The 13,971-nt window shown below is 37.6% G+C and overlaps 1 protein-coding gene across 1 annotated transcript; it reads right to left on the reverse strand.

Moving 5' to 3' along the window:
• Nucleotides 1–1,449: 1,449 nt before the first annotated feature.
• On the reverse strand, nt 1,450–10,532 carry LOC128365025 (corticotropin-releasing factor-binding protein-like). The gene is made up of 7 exons (XM_053325641.1): nt 10,452–10,532; nt 10,230–10,317; nt 9,594–9,751; nt 8,351–8,561; nt 7,005–7,159; nt 2,054–2,174; nt 1,450–1,604 (listed from the first exon to the last, which is right to left on the reverse strand). Exons 1-7 carry the CDS (start codon nt 10,530–10,532, stop codon nt 1,450–1,452), a joined length of 969 nt encoding a protein of 322 aa, XP_053181616.1.
• Nucleotides 10,533–13,971: the final 3,439 nt, after the last annotated feature.

A 13,971-nucleotide genomic window follows, 5' to 3' on the forward strand; every position in this document is an offset into this window, starting at 1 on the left:
AACACATCGAGCGAAAAAAGACATCCGCTGGTTAATTGAATCATCACGGTTGAGCAGGTTTGAGATTAATTCCATGTAAGGAGAAGATCAAAAGCGAGCCTGTTAAAAGGATGTCAAGGGGTATAAGAGCACTGAGGCTTGTGGGATAATCCCATTAAGAACTGCACATTTATTCAGACTGAGGATCCACAGCTGTACGGTATGTAAGAGATTAAGGCTAAACAGTAAAGTGATGGAGAGGGGTCACAAACAAACCTGTATACTCACAGTTTTAGAACCGTATGGTATGTTTTTTTTAGTATAAGCCTTTTTATTCATGATTTTAAGTAATGAACCACTATAAATGCTATTTCAGAGTTTTTCTCTGGAACAGATTGGATTACTAGAAATAAGAGAAATACATGAGTCACCGTGCAATACTGATTGCCAAGGACATATTTTAATACAGTGCGATACACATACACACATTATCATTTTTCATATCAGTGGTGTCTTCTCTGGCTACACTGCAAGTATTGTATGTATAATTAGACTGTTGCCTAATAAAGCTTTGATTTAATGTGTATGTGTGGATTTTTGTCCATGCATTAATATTCACATTTCTATATTCAAAACTGGGGACTGTGTTTTACATTTAGAGTTAACTCTTTCATTTATATTGCTTTTTTTTCTTCTGTAGAAGCAAATTATTTTAGCATCTGCTGCTACAAACTCCTCCTCATTTGATGTTATAGATTTTACCAGACTATGTAGTACTTCTCATAACCACGCATCATTAATGAAATGTAGTTTAAAGAAAAGCAAACTTTGAATCTCCTTGCCATCTTGAAAGTCTCCATTCTCTCAAAGGTGAATGTGACATATATTTGTGAAAATATAAATCATCTGCCTTACAACCATTGTAAAGTACAACACAAAATAAGTGGATGGATCTCGCAGAAGCCTTCAAGAACAAACTCAAAAAGAACATGTGGCTCTATCATGAAGAATGGAAAAAGGCTCATAAAAAAACAGACTGACTCACAAAAGCAAAACATTAAAAATCTGCTTCATCATGCAAGTCATATTTATTTTTTAAATTGTCAAGGCATTATAAACAGAAGGTACAGCAGGGATGTAAAAACCTCCCAAAGAATATCGAAACTGACAACACAGGAAACAAATGCCCTGGCCAAGAAACATTTCACAGAATTTCATAACAAATGAATGAAAAGAAAAACAATGACACCCGACCATCATCCGTAAATTTGAGAATATAAATATAAAATAATTCTTCAAATAAATACGCTATGATCAAAGCTAACGTAAATGACTATATGGCAAAAACAATACAAAATATTTATTGACGGCATTAGTCAAAAGGGACATTTTCATGGATGGTTTTGTGAGTGTGTTTGTGTGTGCGTGGAATGAGTGCGTGCGTATGTATGTGTGTGTGGTGTATGATTCTTATTCCACAGTGCAGAAGTTATCCAGACTGTTCTCTCGGGTCTTGGGGAGCTCGTTGCCTTCCAGTAGTCGGTACTGGAAGGAAACACGGTTGATGTAGTTCCCACTGGAAACCAGCCTCACCACCGAATTATCACAACCAATCTTCATCTGGGCTGAAGAACCACATGGAGTAGCAAAAAGAAAAATAGATACTTTACACTGCTTGCAGATTCATCTGGGGTGCCCGAATATTTTTAATATGCCAATGTATGTGACATTTTGGACAGCTGATATGAATAAAAAGCTTGACAATGTGTGGCAAGAACACGACTGCCTATATAATGTGTCTTCCAAGATATATCATAACTGTACGGACAAAGAGAAGAGCTTTACAAAGAAAGTTGTTGCAACTTTTCAGTCTCTGTTTTGTTAACATCTGCTTCCCCGTGACATCACATGAAATCACTTGAGGTGGTGCATTGCCACCTCTGGCATGATAACATTAATAATATCCTATAGTGTTGGATGTGCCATTATTTTTGTAAATAGTATGGAAAAGTCAAGTAAAAAAAACTGTTTTTACACTGAACATCACAAACACTGGAAGTAAACTGAGACTCACCAAGCCCACTGAGAGAGAAACAGAGATCAGCTACAGGGAACATCTTAGACGTGTCCACCCCGTTCCCTCCCAGCAGCTCCACATAATCACCTGAACCCGAACAGCCCGACCATAACTGCCTCTGTAAAAAACACACAGTGAAACAATGTGATGCTATGGCACAGATGAAGTGATGGGTAACTTTTTGACAGAGTGAAAGTATCAAGTCGAAAATTTAGACCACTAATTGTTGCTACGGTGCAATGTTTTATGAGCACGTCCTCTTTTTGTCAATATCAAATGCTGTACTGGCACGGCTGTCTACAGTGGGCTGTGAATGCAACTATGTAATTCATACAATTTAAAACATAACAGCAATGCAACAACACAATATGACACAATATAACAAAATATTATTTTTAAATGAATTATTGAAATGCATTCAACATGTTTGTTCAGCTTCAAGCATAAAAACAATGCATTTTGTTCAGAAATTCATTCATCAGAAATACAGTGTTAGTTTGCAAGAAAACAGCACAGGATACCTTTTAAGGATAAGGCTGGCGTAATTAGATTTATATCATTCATTCATTTTTTACTGTCAACATGAAAAACAAATAATGTGATTAGATGGCAAACACACTTCAGGCACTCGTGTGTAGCCTTTGCATATGAATAAAGGCTTTTTAACTTAATCCTAGTTAATCTACAGGTAATTACACATCTGAGTGAAGCAGGTAGACAAACACTAGGATTAAGTTAAAAAGCTTTTATATATAAATAAGGGCTTTTTAACTTAATCCTAGTGTTTTTCTTCCTGCTCCACGCATGAGTACCTGAGGTTTGTTTTTCCTTCCATGTGATTACCCTTTTGTTGAAGAGCACCTGCGTTTTTTATATGACAAAGACAGTTGTTGAGCACACCATACCTCTTTTTCATAAATGTGATAGCCTGTCTCTCAATATTCTGTACTTCTCTTCCATGTCAGTGGCACTCAGTATACATTGAATATTGAAAGTATATTGAAATTGAACAACTTCTTTGCACTTAACAACTGTTTCTTTCAGTCAAGACTTTGACCACGTCACAGCAAAGAGACTGTTCCACTCTCATTAAGGTCTTCAATGACTGCCACTTAAACACAGACAAGGACAAAATTTCAGTCGTAGTATTACTATATCTCAACATTGCATTTGATAGAGTTGATCACAACACATTACTAGACAGACTAGAAAACAGGGAGATACTTTCTGGCACAGTACTAATTTGCTTTGAACCCTACAAAGGACAGGGACTACTTGGTGTCTAAAGGACAAAAATGACATGCAGAGTTCTGTTCAACCTCTACATGCATGCTCAGATTATAGAAAACAACAAAATATGTTTCCATAATTATGTCGATGACACACAGATGTACATAATCATTTTACCAGGGGACTATGGTTCAATGCATTCAATGAACAAATCAATGATTGGATCTGCCAAAATTCTCCTCAATTAAAGAAAGACAAAACTAAGGTAATTGTCTTTGGAGCCAAGGAAGAACAATTAAAAGTCAGCACTCAGCTTCAGTCGATAATGCTAACAATCACAAACCAAGCCAGAAATCTTGGGGTAGTCATTGATTCAGACCTACATTTCAACAGCCACATTAAGACAATTGCAAAGTCAGATTACTATCACTAAAGATCATATCAAGGACTAAAGGACTTATGTCTCAGCAGGATTTGGAAAAACCTGTCCATGCACTTATCTTCAGTAGACTTGACTACTGTAAAGGTGTCTTTACAGGTTGATCAAACAGCTCCAGCTGAATCAGAAAGCTGATGCTCAAGTCCTCACTAAGACCATGAACCTGGATCAGATCTCTCCAGTTCTTAGATCTTTACAAAGGCTTCCTGTATGTCAAATAATTGATTTTAAAATACTACTGTTGGTTTAAGCACTGAATGGTTTAGGGTCAAAATACATTTCTGATCTGCTGCTATATTATAAACCATCCAGATCTCTCAGGTCATCTGGGACAGGTTTGCCTTCTGTTTCCAAATACAAAACTTAACTAGGAGAAGCAGTGTTCAGTTTTGATGCTCCACGTATCCGGAACAAACTTCCAGAAAACTGCAGCAACTCTCAGTTCTTTTAAAGACTTTGTTTTCTGCTGCCTTTGATTAATTCAAATAATTGTGAATTTCTTACACTGCACTCTAACATCTATTGTTGTCCCTTATTCTTTGTTTTCTATTCTCTTGACTTTTTAATGGCTTTTTTTAATTGTATGTAAGTGTCCTTTTATTCTGTGTTTCACTCAATGCTTTTTATGAAAAGCACCTTGAACTTGCTTGTTGCTGAAAAGTGCGTTGTTGGCAGTACAAGCAAGATCATGAGATTGTGTGCAATTACCCTTTAAGACATAAATCTTAAAAAGTAGGTCACAGATATATCTTCATCTAAAAAGGCTTAGCAAATTTCCTAAAACAGCACTGTAACTTTTAGTAAAACAAAAACAGGAGTAGATATTGAATTTGTTGGGGACTATTTTCAGTCGGGAATTTGGTGCGCATGTGAATAATTACCACAACAGGACAGTGTTTGTGGGATTGTCTCAAATACAGGTCAGGTCAAGCTTTCTGTGTTCCCTGTCTCATCATGTACTTTTATAATGAAATATGTTTACATGTAGCTGTATTTCCCCTGAAAGTTCTTCATTCAAATCATCCCTGAAATTGTGACTCTGTGACTTTGAATATCTTACAACTTTCCTCAACATTTGTGGAGAATTATCAGGTTGTTTTATTAGGCCCAGTTAATGCAATCCGTACAGTTTATCATAATGTCAGCAGTCTGGCAGCCAGTGTCAGACCAACTGCCAACAGCATCAGGAGTCATTTAGTTTTGTTCGGTCTTTCATCAACATGATTTACACCATGACTGTCCTCTAACTTGGACTAAATACAGGGTGTCTTTACAATTAAAAGTCTTTGTCCATATTTTATTATTTTTTTATATTCATTTTTAATATAATCTCTGTAACTTTGTTTGAACATTAGTTATATTACTAGTTTGTAAAGATGACACTTATTCAGAATAACAATGTTTACTTGTATGAGTGCAACTTTTAACTACTACTGTAATCACTATTGGTTGTAGTCATTGTAATAGCAGACATTGTAGCAGTAATGATAATGTAGTCTGTACGTAGGTTTAATTTTCTTGTTGCTGTCGGTTTTTTTATTCTCATGCTTTTTGGGGGAATGTGTCACTGTCAGTAATTTAGCTTATTTTAAATGTTTAACTCAAATAATTTAGTACAATTTCAACTGTTTCAGTAACAGCTGCTGTCAAGATTTAAGAACGCCAGAGACTCAAAAACATCTTTTACAGCAGGTGTTTTCAATCACTCTGCCTAATTATCTCTTTTGTCAGGTGTAATTAATAGACCTGCTAGGGCAATACAAAATACATCTTTCTGATTATTTGGTGATGTTAACAAACCCCCCATTAGCTCTATTCTACTTCAACTTGTAAAGATGTCTAATCAGCCAGAAACACTCAAAACTATTTGCCAGATAGAGCAGTGATTTTGGATGACGCTCAATAACCCTGGATTATGTTCAATGACAATTTCTTTTAGGAGTTCACTGCCAATGTGTTTTCATTTAACTATTGCCACATCCATGCATTGCAAATACAATATGGGTTCAGTCAAAATGGGGAAAATAAAACAAAACAAAGATTAGATAATGTCCTTCTTTAATGTCCTGACTCTTGATCGGAAACATGACACTTGTGGTTGGAAGTGGGAAGTGAACAGCTATCTCCTGCAGCTAAGTTCACTCTTTTCAACCTTTTCTACTTTTTACTAACAATTATCTAGCTATCCACCTGTCCAACCCACCTGCTCCTAATAGGCAAGTTGTCGCATTATATTGTCATCTGAATGGCAACACTTTTGTTCCACCAATGGAAGGCGGAGACACCAGACCATAAACGTAGTGCCCAGTAATGAAGTTTGCTGGTGAGGTGAGAGACAGCAGAGACAGCCTTCAGAGGCTGACAGTATCCATGTCAATACACTGTCTCCTGGACATTTGTTCCAAAGTTAACACACAGATGTACCCTGTAGTTATTTGAAGGAACAGTGTGTAGGATTTAGTGGCATCTAGTGATGAGATTGCAGATGGCAACAAACTGAATAATCCTCACTCTCCACTTCTAAATGTGTAAGAGTACCTACAGTGGTCATGAAACTCACAAAAAATGTGAAAGGCCCTCTCTAGAGCCAGTGTTTGTTGTGTCCGTTCTAGGCCACTGTAGAAACATTGCAGTGCAGTATGGTAGAAAGAAGACCCCCTCCATATGTAGATATAAAGGGCCCATCACAGTGATTCTTATTTTCAGGTGATCAGTATATAATGAAAACATACTTATGAATATTCTGTTCAATTTTTGCCACATCTGTTCCTCTAGACGTCAATAAACTATACACCCTGCACCTTTAAGTACCCTAAAATTATGAAGGCACATTTTGAAGTGCTGCAAAAGCCATCCCTCCATCTTCCTTGAAATATTTTTGTCAGTTTTATGGTCATACTGTAGCCTACACTATAGGTTGGCCAATCCAGTGATTAAATAATAACTATAAATAAATTCACTCTAAATAATTCCCAAACTTCCAGATTACTGCTCATTATAGGTCATACATATGCTGTAATAATAGAATAGGTTCCTCAGTAGTTAAAAAACAACTATAGTAAGGTTTTCATAATATCCCAAATTGTTACCCCCTTATTCCATGACTACAGATTTTGTTCCCCTCTACCTATATGTTTTGGTACGTATGGTACTGGTACACTATGAGTAAAAAATGTTACACTGTAACTCTGGAGTCATTACACTGTACATTGCGGGCTGTTGAAAGTAAGAGTAAGAGAAGTCAGACAAAAGGGAGGATGTTGTCTGTCTGCGTGTCACCTGTTGGCTGAGCTCATTGCTTTTGGCCTGCCCCAGGCTGAGGTCTGTCAGTTGAATCTCCACAGGGTAGATGATAGAGAAGCTGCAGTTCCTTCGTGCATGTGGCATCACCATGGTGAAGCTGCCCTCTGGACTCTGGGACATGATGTTGCAGGCTTTACACATACACACATACACACACACACACACACATAGAGCAAGAAGGAGAGGTTTCAAATCAACAGTTCCCCATCACCAGAGAAACTCATTATTGATACCTCATGTAACAAATTGGACATAATCAAGGTTGACTGCGGGGAGGGGACACAATTAGGGCTGAGCATGGAAATCCAATTCCAGTTCTGATGACAAAGATAAGAAAGTAATGAAATCTGAATTGATAACAGTATGGTAGACTAGACAAGCACCAACAGGAATCGGAACAGTTTACTCCTGCGGGCGTGTTGTTCATTTAGCAGCATTTCAGCAGAGAAGGAGCCGTGCCAATCAAAGCTAAAGCGAGAACAGTGTGAATATTAAATATTGTGCGAGATTTGAAAAGAGATTAAGATTAATAGCTTTTAACTTTTATATGTGTATAATTTTTCAAATTGTATGTAGGTACTTGTTGCTTCCTCTACTAAGGAACAGATGGAATAAAGAAGAAATCATATTCAAGATTTGATCAAAATAATTACAACCTTAAATAAACCTAACATTATAATTTAGTTACAAAACCAGGTGTTTACTATTAATGTATTATATACACATATATATACTAATACAGATATAAGGATGCTGTTTTGCCCAGTTTTATTATATAGCATACTTACTTAAACAAGTACCTGCAATCAGATGGAATAAGTAGCATTGTGGACAGGTGCATTTAGTGGTCAATGTATGAATGAAACCTCACACACTGACCTGTGATTTATAATGTTTACCCATAGACAATCCATTCAGTCGCTTGTGTCAGTGCTCTTTCTTTGTGTGTTTTTTGTCTCACAGCCAGACAGTGATTGTTATGTTGCTTGACACAGTGTTAACACCATGTTTGTCAAGCAGCTGGAAAACAGGTGCATCCCTCTCATTCAATCACTCCCCGTCGCTCTCGGCCTTGATTAATGCTCGACCAAGCGCAAACATCCAGGAAGAGAACACATGCATGCACACAAGCAAAGTACCACTAGTCTGGCTCTCATTTTAAAACACAAACATAAATCTGATTTAGATGCAAGTGCTTGGTCCTTGATTTCTTGTTTAAAATGTCTTTCTCTTTGATGGATTTTCAGTCACAGATTCAGTTTATTTTGCTTTCAGACTTGTTGATCCTTAATTGACTTCAAAGACGTGAATTAGTCACTCACGGAAAGGGTTGTGTAGTTTTCTGACAGCGAGTGTGAAGCCACTGTCAGGGCTGTGAATATGGAAGAAGATCATGGCGACGTTCTGAGAGGAGCGGCTTGTGGCTCCTGTTGCTGTGGAGGAGCAGTAGTCTGTGTAGCGCTCGTGCAGAGGGAGCAGGTGGTCCTGAGCGCTGGGGAACTTCTCTCCCTTCAGAACCCAGCCGTCAAACATCTGCAAGAGGAAAACACAACATGGATTAATTATACCAGGTTTTTATAATAAAATACTCTGTTCAAGAGTACACAGACCCAAAAAAGAACCCATCCAGATTATTTTTTCTAGTGCTCCATGCTAATTACTTAATATACACAATATTGAGTCATCATTTCCAATAAGCTCTATCTCCAAATGATATAAATAAGGACTTGTTGCAAGTAACTATGATGTCACCAGTTCTTTCAGTTTTGTGTAGACAAACGTCAATCTAACATAAAAGATGATAAGTAAATCATTCAGTCGTATTACCTTTTCTGTTTATACACAATATGTAGTGAACATATTATGGATTAATATGGTTTCCCACGTGCAATCTAAAAAAATAACCTTTTACATCAGAAGATTCAGATTAGCAACATGCACAAATCATGACGCTTTCTCTTAAGCTTGGTTTAAGTATAAATATTACAACAGTACAAAAATAGTTTAGGTGTCTTTTTCCAGGGGCATCAGTAATATCCACTGCACTGTGTACAGTGCTGTGTTGTGAATCATATTTAATTGCACCCATAATCCAGTGAGAATTGCATTCTATAAATGTTCAGTTAATCATATTTAAACAAATAAAAGGCGTCTATTGAACATGTTGATCATGTGTCTCCCATTCAGAGGGACTGTGGTTATATACAGCTTTAATCCAGGCACCAAACCAAGTCAATACTTTAAAGTTACAGTATCTTGGGTTTCTCTTCATGCCATTCTTATCACCACTTTACCCAACATAAACTATAACTGCAATATAACTTGAAGGCTTGGACTCAGAACCAAAGCCTTCCTCTTCCCACACTTGCTCTAAGTGATATGACCAATGCACAATGGATCTAGTGTGGTATTTGGCCCTTAAATGCTGCCTTAACCCAGTTTGGCAACATTTTAATCAAAAATAAGATGAAATAGAATTTGGGGGTTCAATGGACAAGCCTTGAATTTCTGTTCTGCTTGTCTCAAAGGGTTTGTTTGAGTGTTTTTTTAGCGATGGTAGCAAACCTTGATGAAGTCTCCAGCACTGCAGTCGATAGTGACGTCAGACAGTTCCAGACTGATGACCTCATTAGGCTCAGCGATGATGAAAGTAGCACAGGCTAGCTGTGGCCGAGATGCCACAAAGGTGAAGTAGCCCTCAGTGGCCAGCATGTCCAGACATCCTGACAGAGAAACCATTAATGAAACACTTGAAGTAGATTTCTGACCACAAGAAAACTCTGGTGATCTGGTTAATGGACCAACACAGCAAATCTTCAGTGTTGACAACTCACAAGTGTGTTGGCTGAGCTGATGTGATTCTTGGGACATTGTGGCAAAATTTCAATAAAAGCAGACTTAATCATTTAGATTTTCTTAAGTTCTAACATTTTACTGTGTGCACTCTTGAGATGACAGTATGTATGTACAGATATAAAGATCCCATGTAACCATGGACTGATGAACTGATTGAGTGATGTGTAGAGTATTGCAGAATGTTTTGCAGTATCTTCATGGACACTAGTGCTGCAATAAACACCTCTTTTCATTTTATTACTAGGCATACTTTTAATTATTTAGGCCTACTTATTTTCCACGTCGGTAAACAATGTTAGGCATAATCAGCTAATGAATAAAGTCATTGTTTAGTGTTGCACTTACTGAGAGGTCGGCGGAGAATAAAATCCTCTGATTCTCTTTTCTGGTCCAAACTAAGTAGAGAATATAATCCGTTTGAAGCTTCGTTGTCCTTAATAAAACATGATGGAAACAGATGTCAGGTTACAGCTCTGCTCACGTTGACTTTATACAGACAACAGTTTAACCTACGTGACCTGGTCAGTAATTTCGCCTTGCTCATACACCATAAAAATGGGATCTTACCTCAATATAACGACTGAGCCCCATCCGGGATGAGAGGGAGATGAGAAAGAGGAACAGTTGTGCGCGCGGAGCCACCGACATGCTGAGTCTCTCGGTATAAAGTGTTTCCTGAAGCAGAGGGTGAAATAACGGCGCTGTCTGTGAGGTGGCAGCTTTTATAGCAGCAGGCAGGCCTACATCAGAGGGTCACTGAACAACACTGATTTTAATCATGTGTGAAAATCTGTCATTCATACCAGTATTAGGACGGCTGGCTGCGTAAAAACTAATAACACATGCGTAAAATGTAACAACTGCGTGTAATTTAGGCTAATAGAAATCAAATTAAACATAAAAATGTAAACCGACCTCATTCTTGACGTAACATGTCATGCTTTAAATGTAGTAACCTAATTAGCCTACACTTTATTTTACACTGTTATTAGGCTATCTAGGCTATTTAAATATATATATTATCTATGGCTGATGTACCATGAAGAAGATGTTGCTACCTCAAGTCACATCAAGAATATCACCATTTTAAATTAGTAAGTATTTTTTAAATGTGACATCTGTTTATTTTGTGCAGGCAATTTGTTTAGTCTAGTACAACATATTTTGAGCTCCATTTTTTAACGGCGGGTCACCTTTACAAAAAAATAACTCTCACACCGATTCAGACAGGGAAAGGTAAGGAGAGAGAAATAAGCCAAACGGCATGCAGATGAAAATGCAGGAAGCCTTGATTTGCACAAAACAAGTCAGAAGGTGAAAGAAAGAGTGAAAAGGTCGAGCAGGTCAGAAGGGGAGGTCAAATAAACCCCTGGACTGAGAACAGAAAGCCATGGATGAATATAAGGAGATGCTAAAATAAAAGCTTAAACCTAAGTTGAGATCCCTAGCAAGGGCACAGAATGAATGAGTTTTCTAAAAGAGTTAAATATTTTGGTTAATCCAGGACTTTTCCATGTCAATGATGTGGGTTCAGTTAGGCCAAACACTGACAGGGCAGGGGAAGTTATCTGATAGCACTGATACTGGGATAACCTGTGAAGATGTGATATGTCTTCTGAAAACATGAACAGTGGTATTAACACAGTAGCAACAAAAGGCAATCAGCAACTTCAACTTTTTTTCTCATTAATTTACCTCAAATCTATTGCTATTCACTATATTGTGTTGTGACATTTGTTGATTGGTGGATGTGTACTGCTTTTAGTCTGTGGTAATTACTTATGATGTGTCTGTTTAACACCTGGCCAGGAACAACGGATGAAAATTTGCTTTTTAGTCTAACTCTAACTCATTTTTTCCACGGTTGATTAATGATCATTATCCCTGTTAAATAAATAACTAAAACAAAGTAAAAAATAACTAAAATATAGTACTGTGTATCTTAATATTGTGTGTGCCAAATGCATTCTGTAATTAATTACACTTGAAAAAAAAAAAACAGAAACTACAAATAGATAAGAGCTGGTGAAGAGCTTGTGTTTTCATTATTTTAGGGGAAACATTTTACCTCTTTTACTCCAAAGTACTACAGTAAGAGTTCTGTGACTGCAGTGAAGTACCAAACCTTTGCCAGAGACTACTGGTCAACTGGTCCCTTACGTGTGTTCACACTGATGCTCTGATGCTCCACTCTGGTAATATTTCTACTGGTGAGACTCAAACAGGCAGCCTGAGGAACGTAGCTGTACTCTTGAGGGGAGAAAGTCACAACACTGGGTGAAAGTAAAAATGAAAAGAGTGGTGGGAAGAGAGAAGCTGTGATGTAATTTGGTTTGTGGTGACATAGCAAATTCATTTAGATGAGACTAACTGTGGGTGTCCATGCTGCCATAGTTAAAGGTCAAACTCATAGGCCTACGCAGTGTAAGAAATGATGATCATCATGTCAGCGTACATACTTGCTTATGAAAGAACAGCTCACACTTTCTCTCATTCATCTGAAATGAAGACGAGAGGCTCTGTATGAAACTCTGGCCTCAATTATCTACAGCTAATCACAGCTGACATTTTCTCATGGTGATAAAGGTCTGTGCTACACACACGCCACACACAGGACCACAAACCAAGAAGAAAACAACACAATAATGAACGTAATGAATAACATGTTGCCTCACAATGTTGATGACCTATTCAAGGTGTATTACTTTCATTTAAAAGCCAGTGGTCAGTGATAACAATTAGTTGCCTGTTTTACTAAGTCCTTGTGTTGAGATGTCTGAACATATTAGCCAGGGTCTCACTGCTAAAGCATGTTTTGTTAATGTGAATGACAGCAGAGGAGGTGTGTATGTGTGTTATAATGTGTGTGTGTGTATGTGATGGTGGGGTATTTCTTGCATTGCCATGTGCTACAAGTGCTTATTTTCCCTTGGCGATTTCACATAAAATGCTGCAATGTGTGTAATGTAGTGCTGTGATACATACTGTAATCGTTTAAATCCAATTTATTAAATGAATCGATAGATTTTAATGAATAACTAACCCCCCAGACTCATTATACTGCTCTAAATGATGAACACATATATCAATTCACATTATGCTGGACTATTCACAGAGTTCATCTTTCTAATCTAATCTAATATAGTCATATCTAACCCCTCTTTCCATATTACCACCCCAACCCTTTGAGTGAAAATTCTGAATGAATGAATTAACATATTTGCCCGGAGATCAACTATCTGTGCAGATGTGTCACACAGAAGCGACAAAAAACTGTAACGATAACCAACAAAAATCAACAAATAAGTACAAGAAGAGAAGATGACAGCGTATTAAAATATCCCACTAATATGTGACATAAGATACATACATAATAAATCAGGAAGCTGTTAATCAGTGAATTGCATTTTGGTATATAAATGTTGGCAAATGTCCCTGCACTGATGTTAGTGAAAATGTAACATGACATTCAGATATGATTCAAAATTAGATAATTAAAAAAGCTCAATGTCCCCATAGTTAAAATAAATCTAAGTGGCAATGCCAGCTGCCTCTATGTCTTGTTGGCCTCAACACAAAAGTTCACTGTCTTCAGGCTACAGCGCCATCTGGTGGCGAATATAGGAACAGGTTAGATTATTTAGGGTCTAATCTAACGCAAGTCATGCATGAATTACAGTCCAAATTTCAAGACACCTGCAAGTAAGAAACAAAAATCATACATTCCATTTTCTTAAAAACACAACCAATTCTACTCATCACATTTTCTCAAAGATGCCACCAGCTGAGGAGATTTTAAGGAGTGTGATTTTGCAGTGCCCTCTGTGCCTGTGATGATTGCTTCAGCTGGCCTGATACGACATTCACCCCTCCATGTGGTCAAAGTCAAATCACAATGATTGTTGACTTCAGATATTAGTGGCTTAACCCTGCCTTGTATCCCAGCATGCAACCTCCCTCTGCACACCTGCTCCCTGGCAAAGATAGCACATGTAGTTAAGTGTTTTGCTTTGTTGTTCATTGTGTGTTGACTCCCTTGTGCACACACAGACGTGCACACACAGACGTGCACACACTGCTTTTGTGG

Source organism: Scomber japonicus, chromosome 9 (assembly GCF_027409825.1).
Source record: "Scomber japonicus isolate fScoJap1 chromosome 9, fScoJap1.pri, whole genome shotgun sequence".
NCBI lineage: Eukaryota > Metazoa > Chordata > Actinopteri > Scombriformes > Scombridae > Scomber > Scomber japonicus.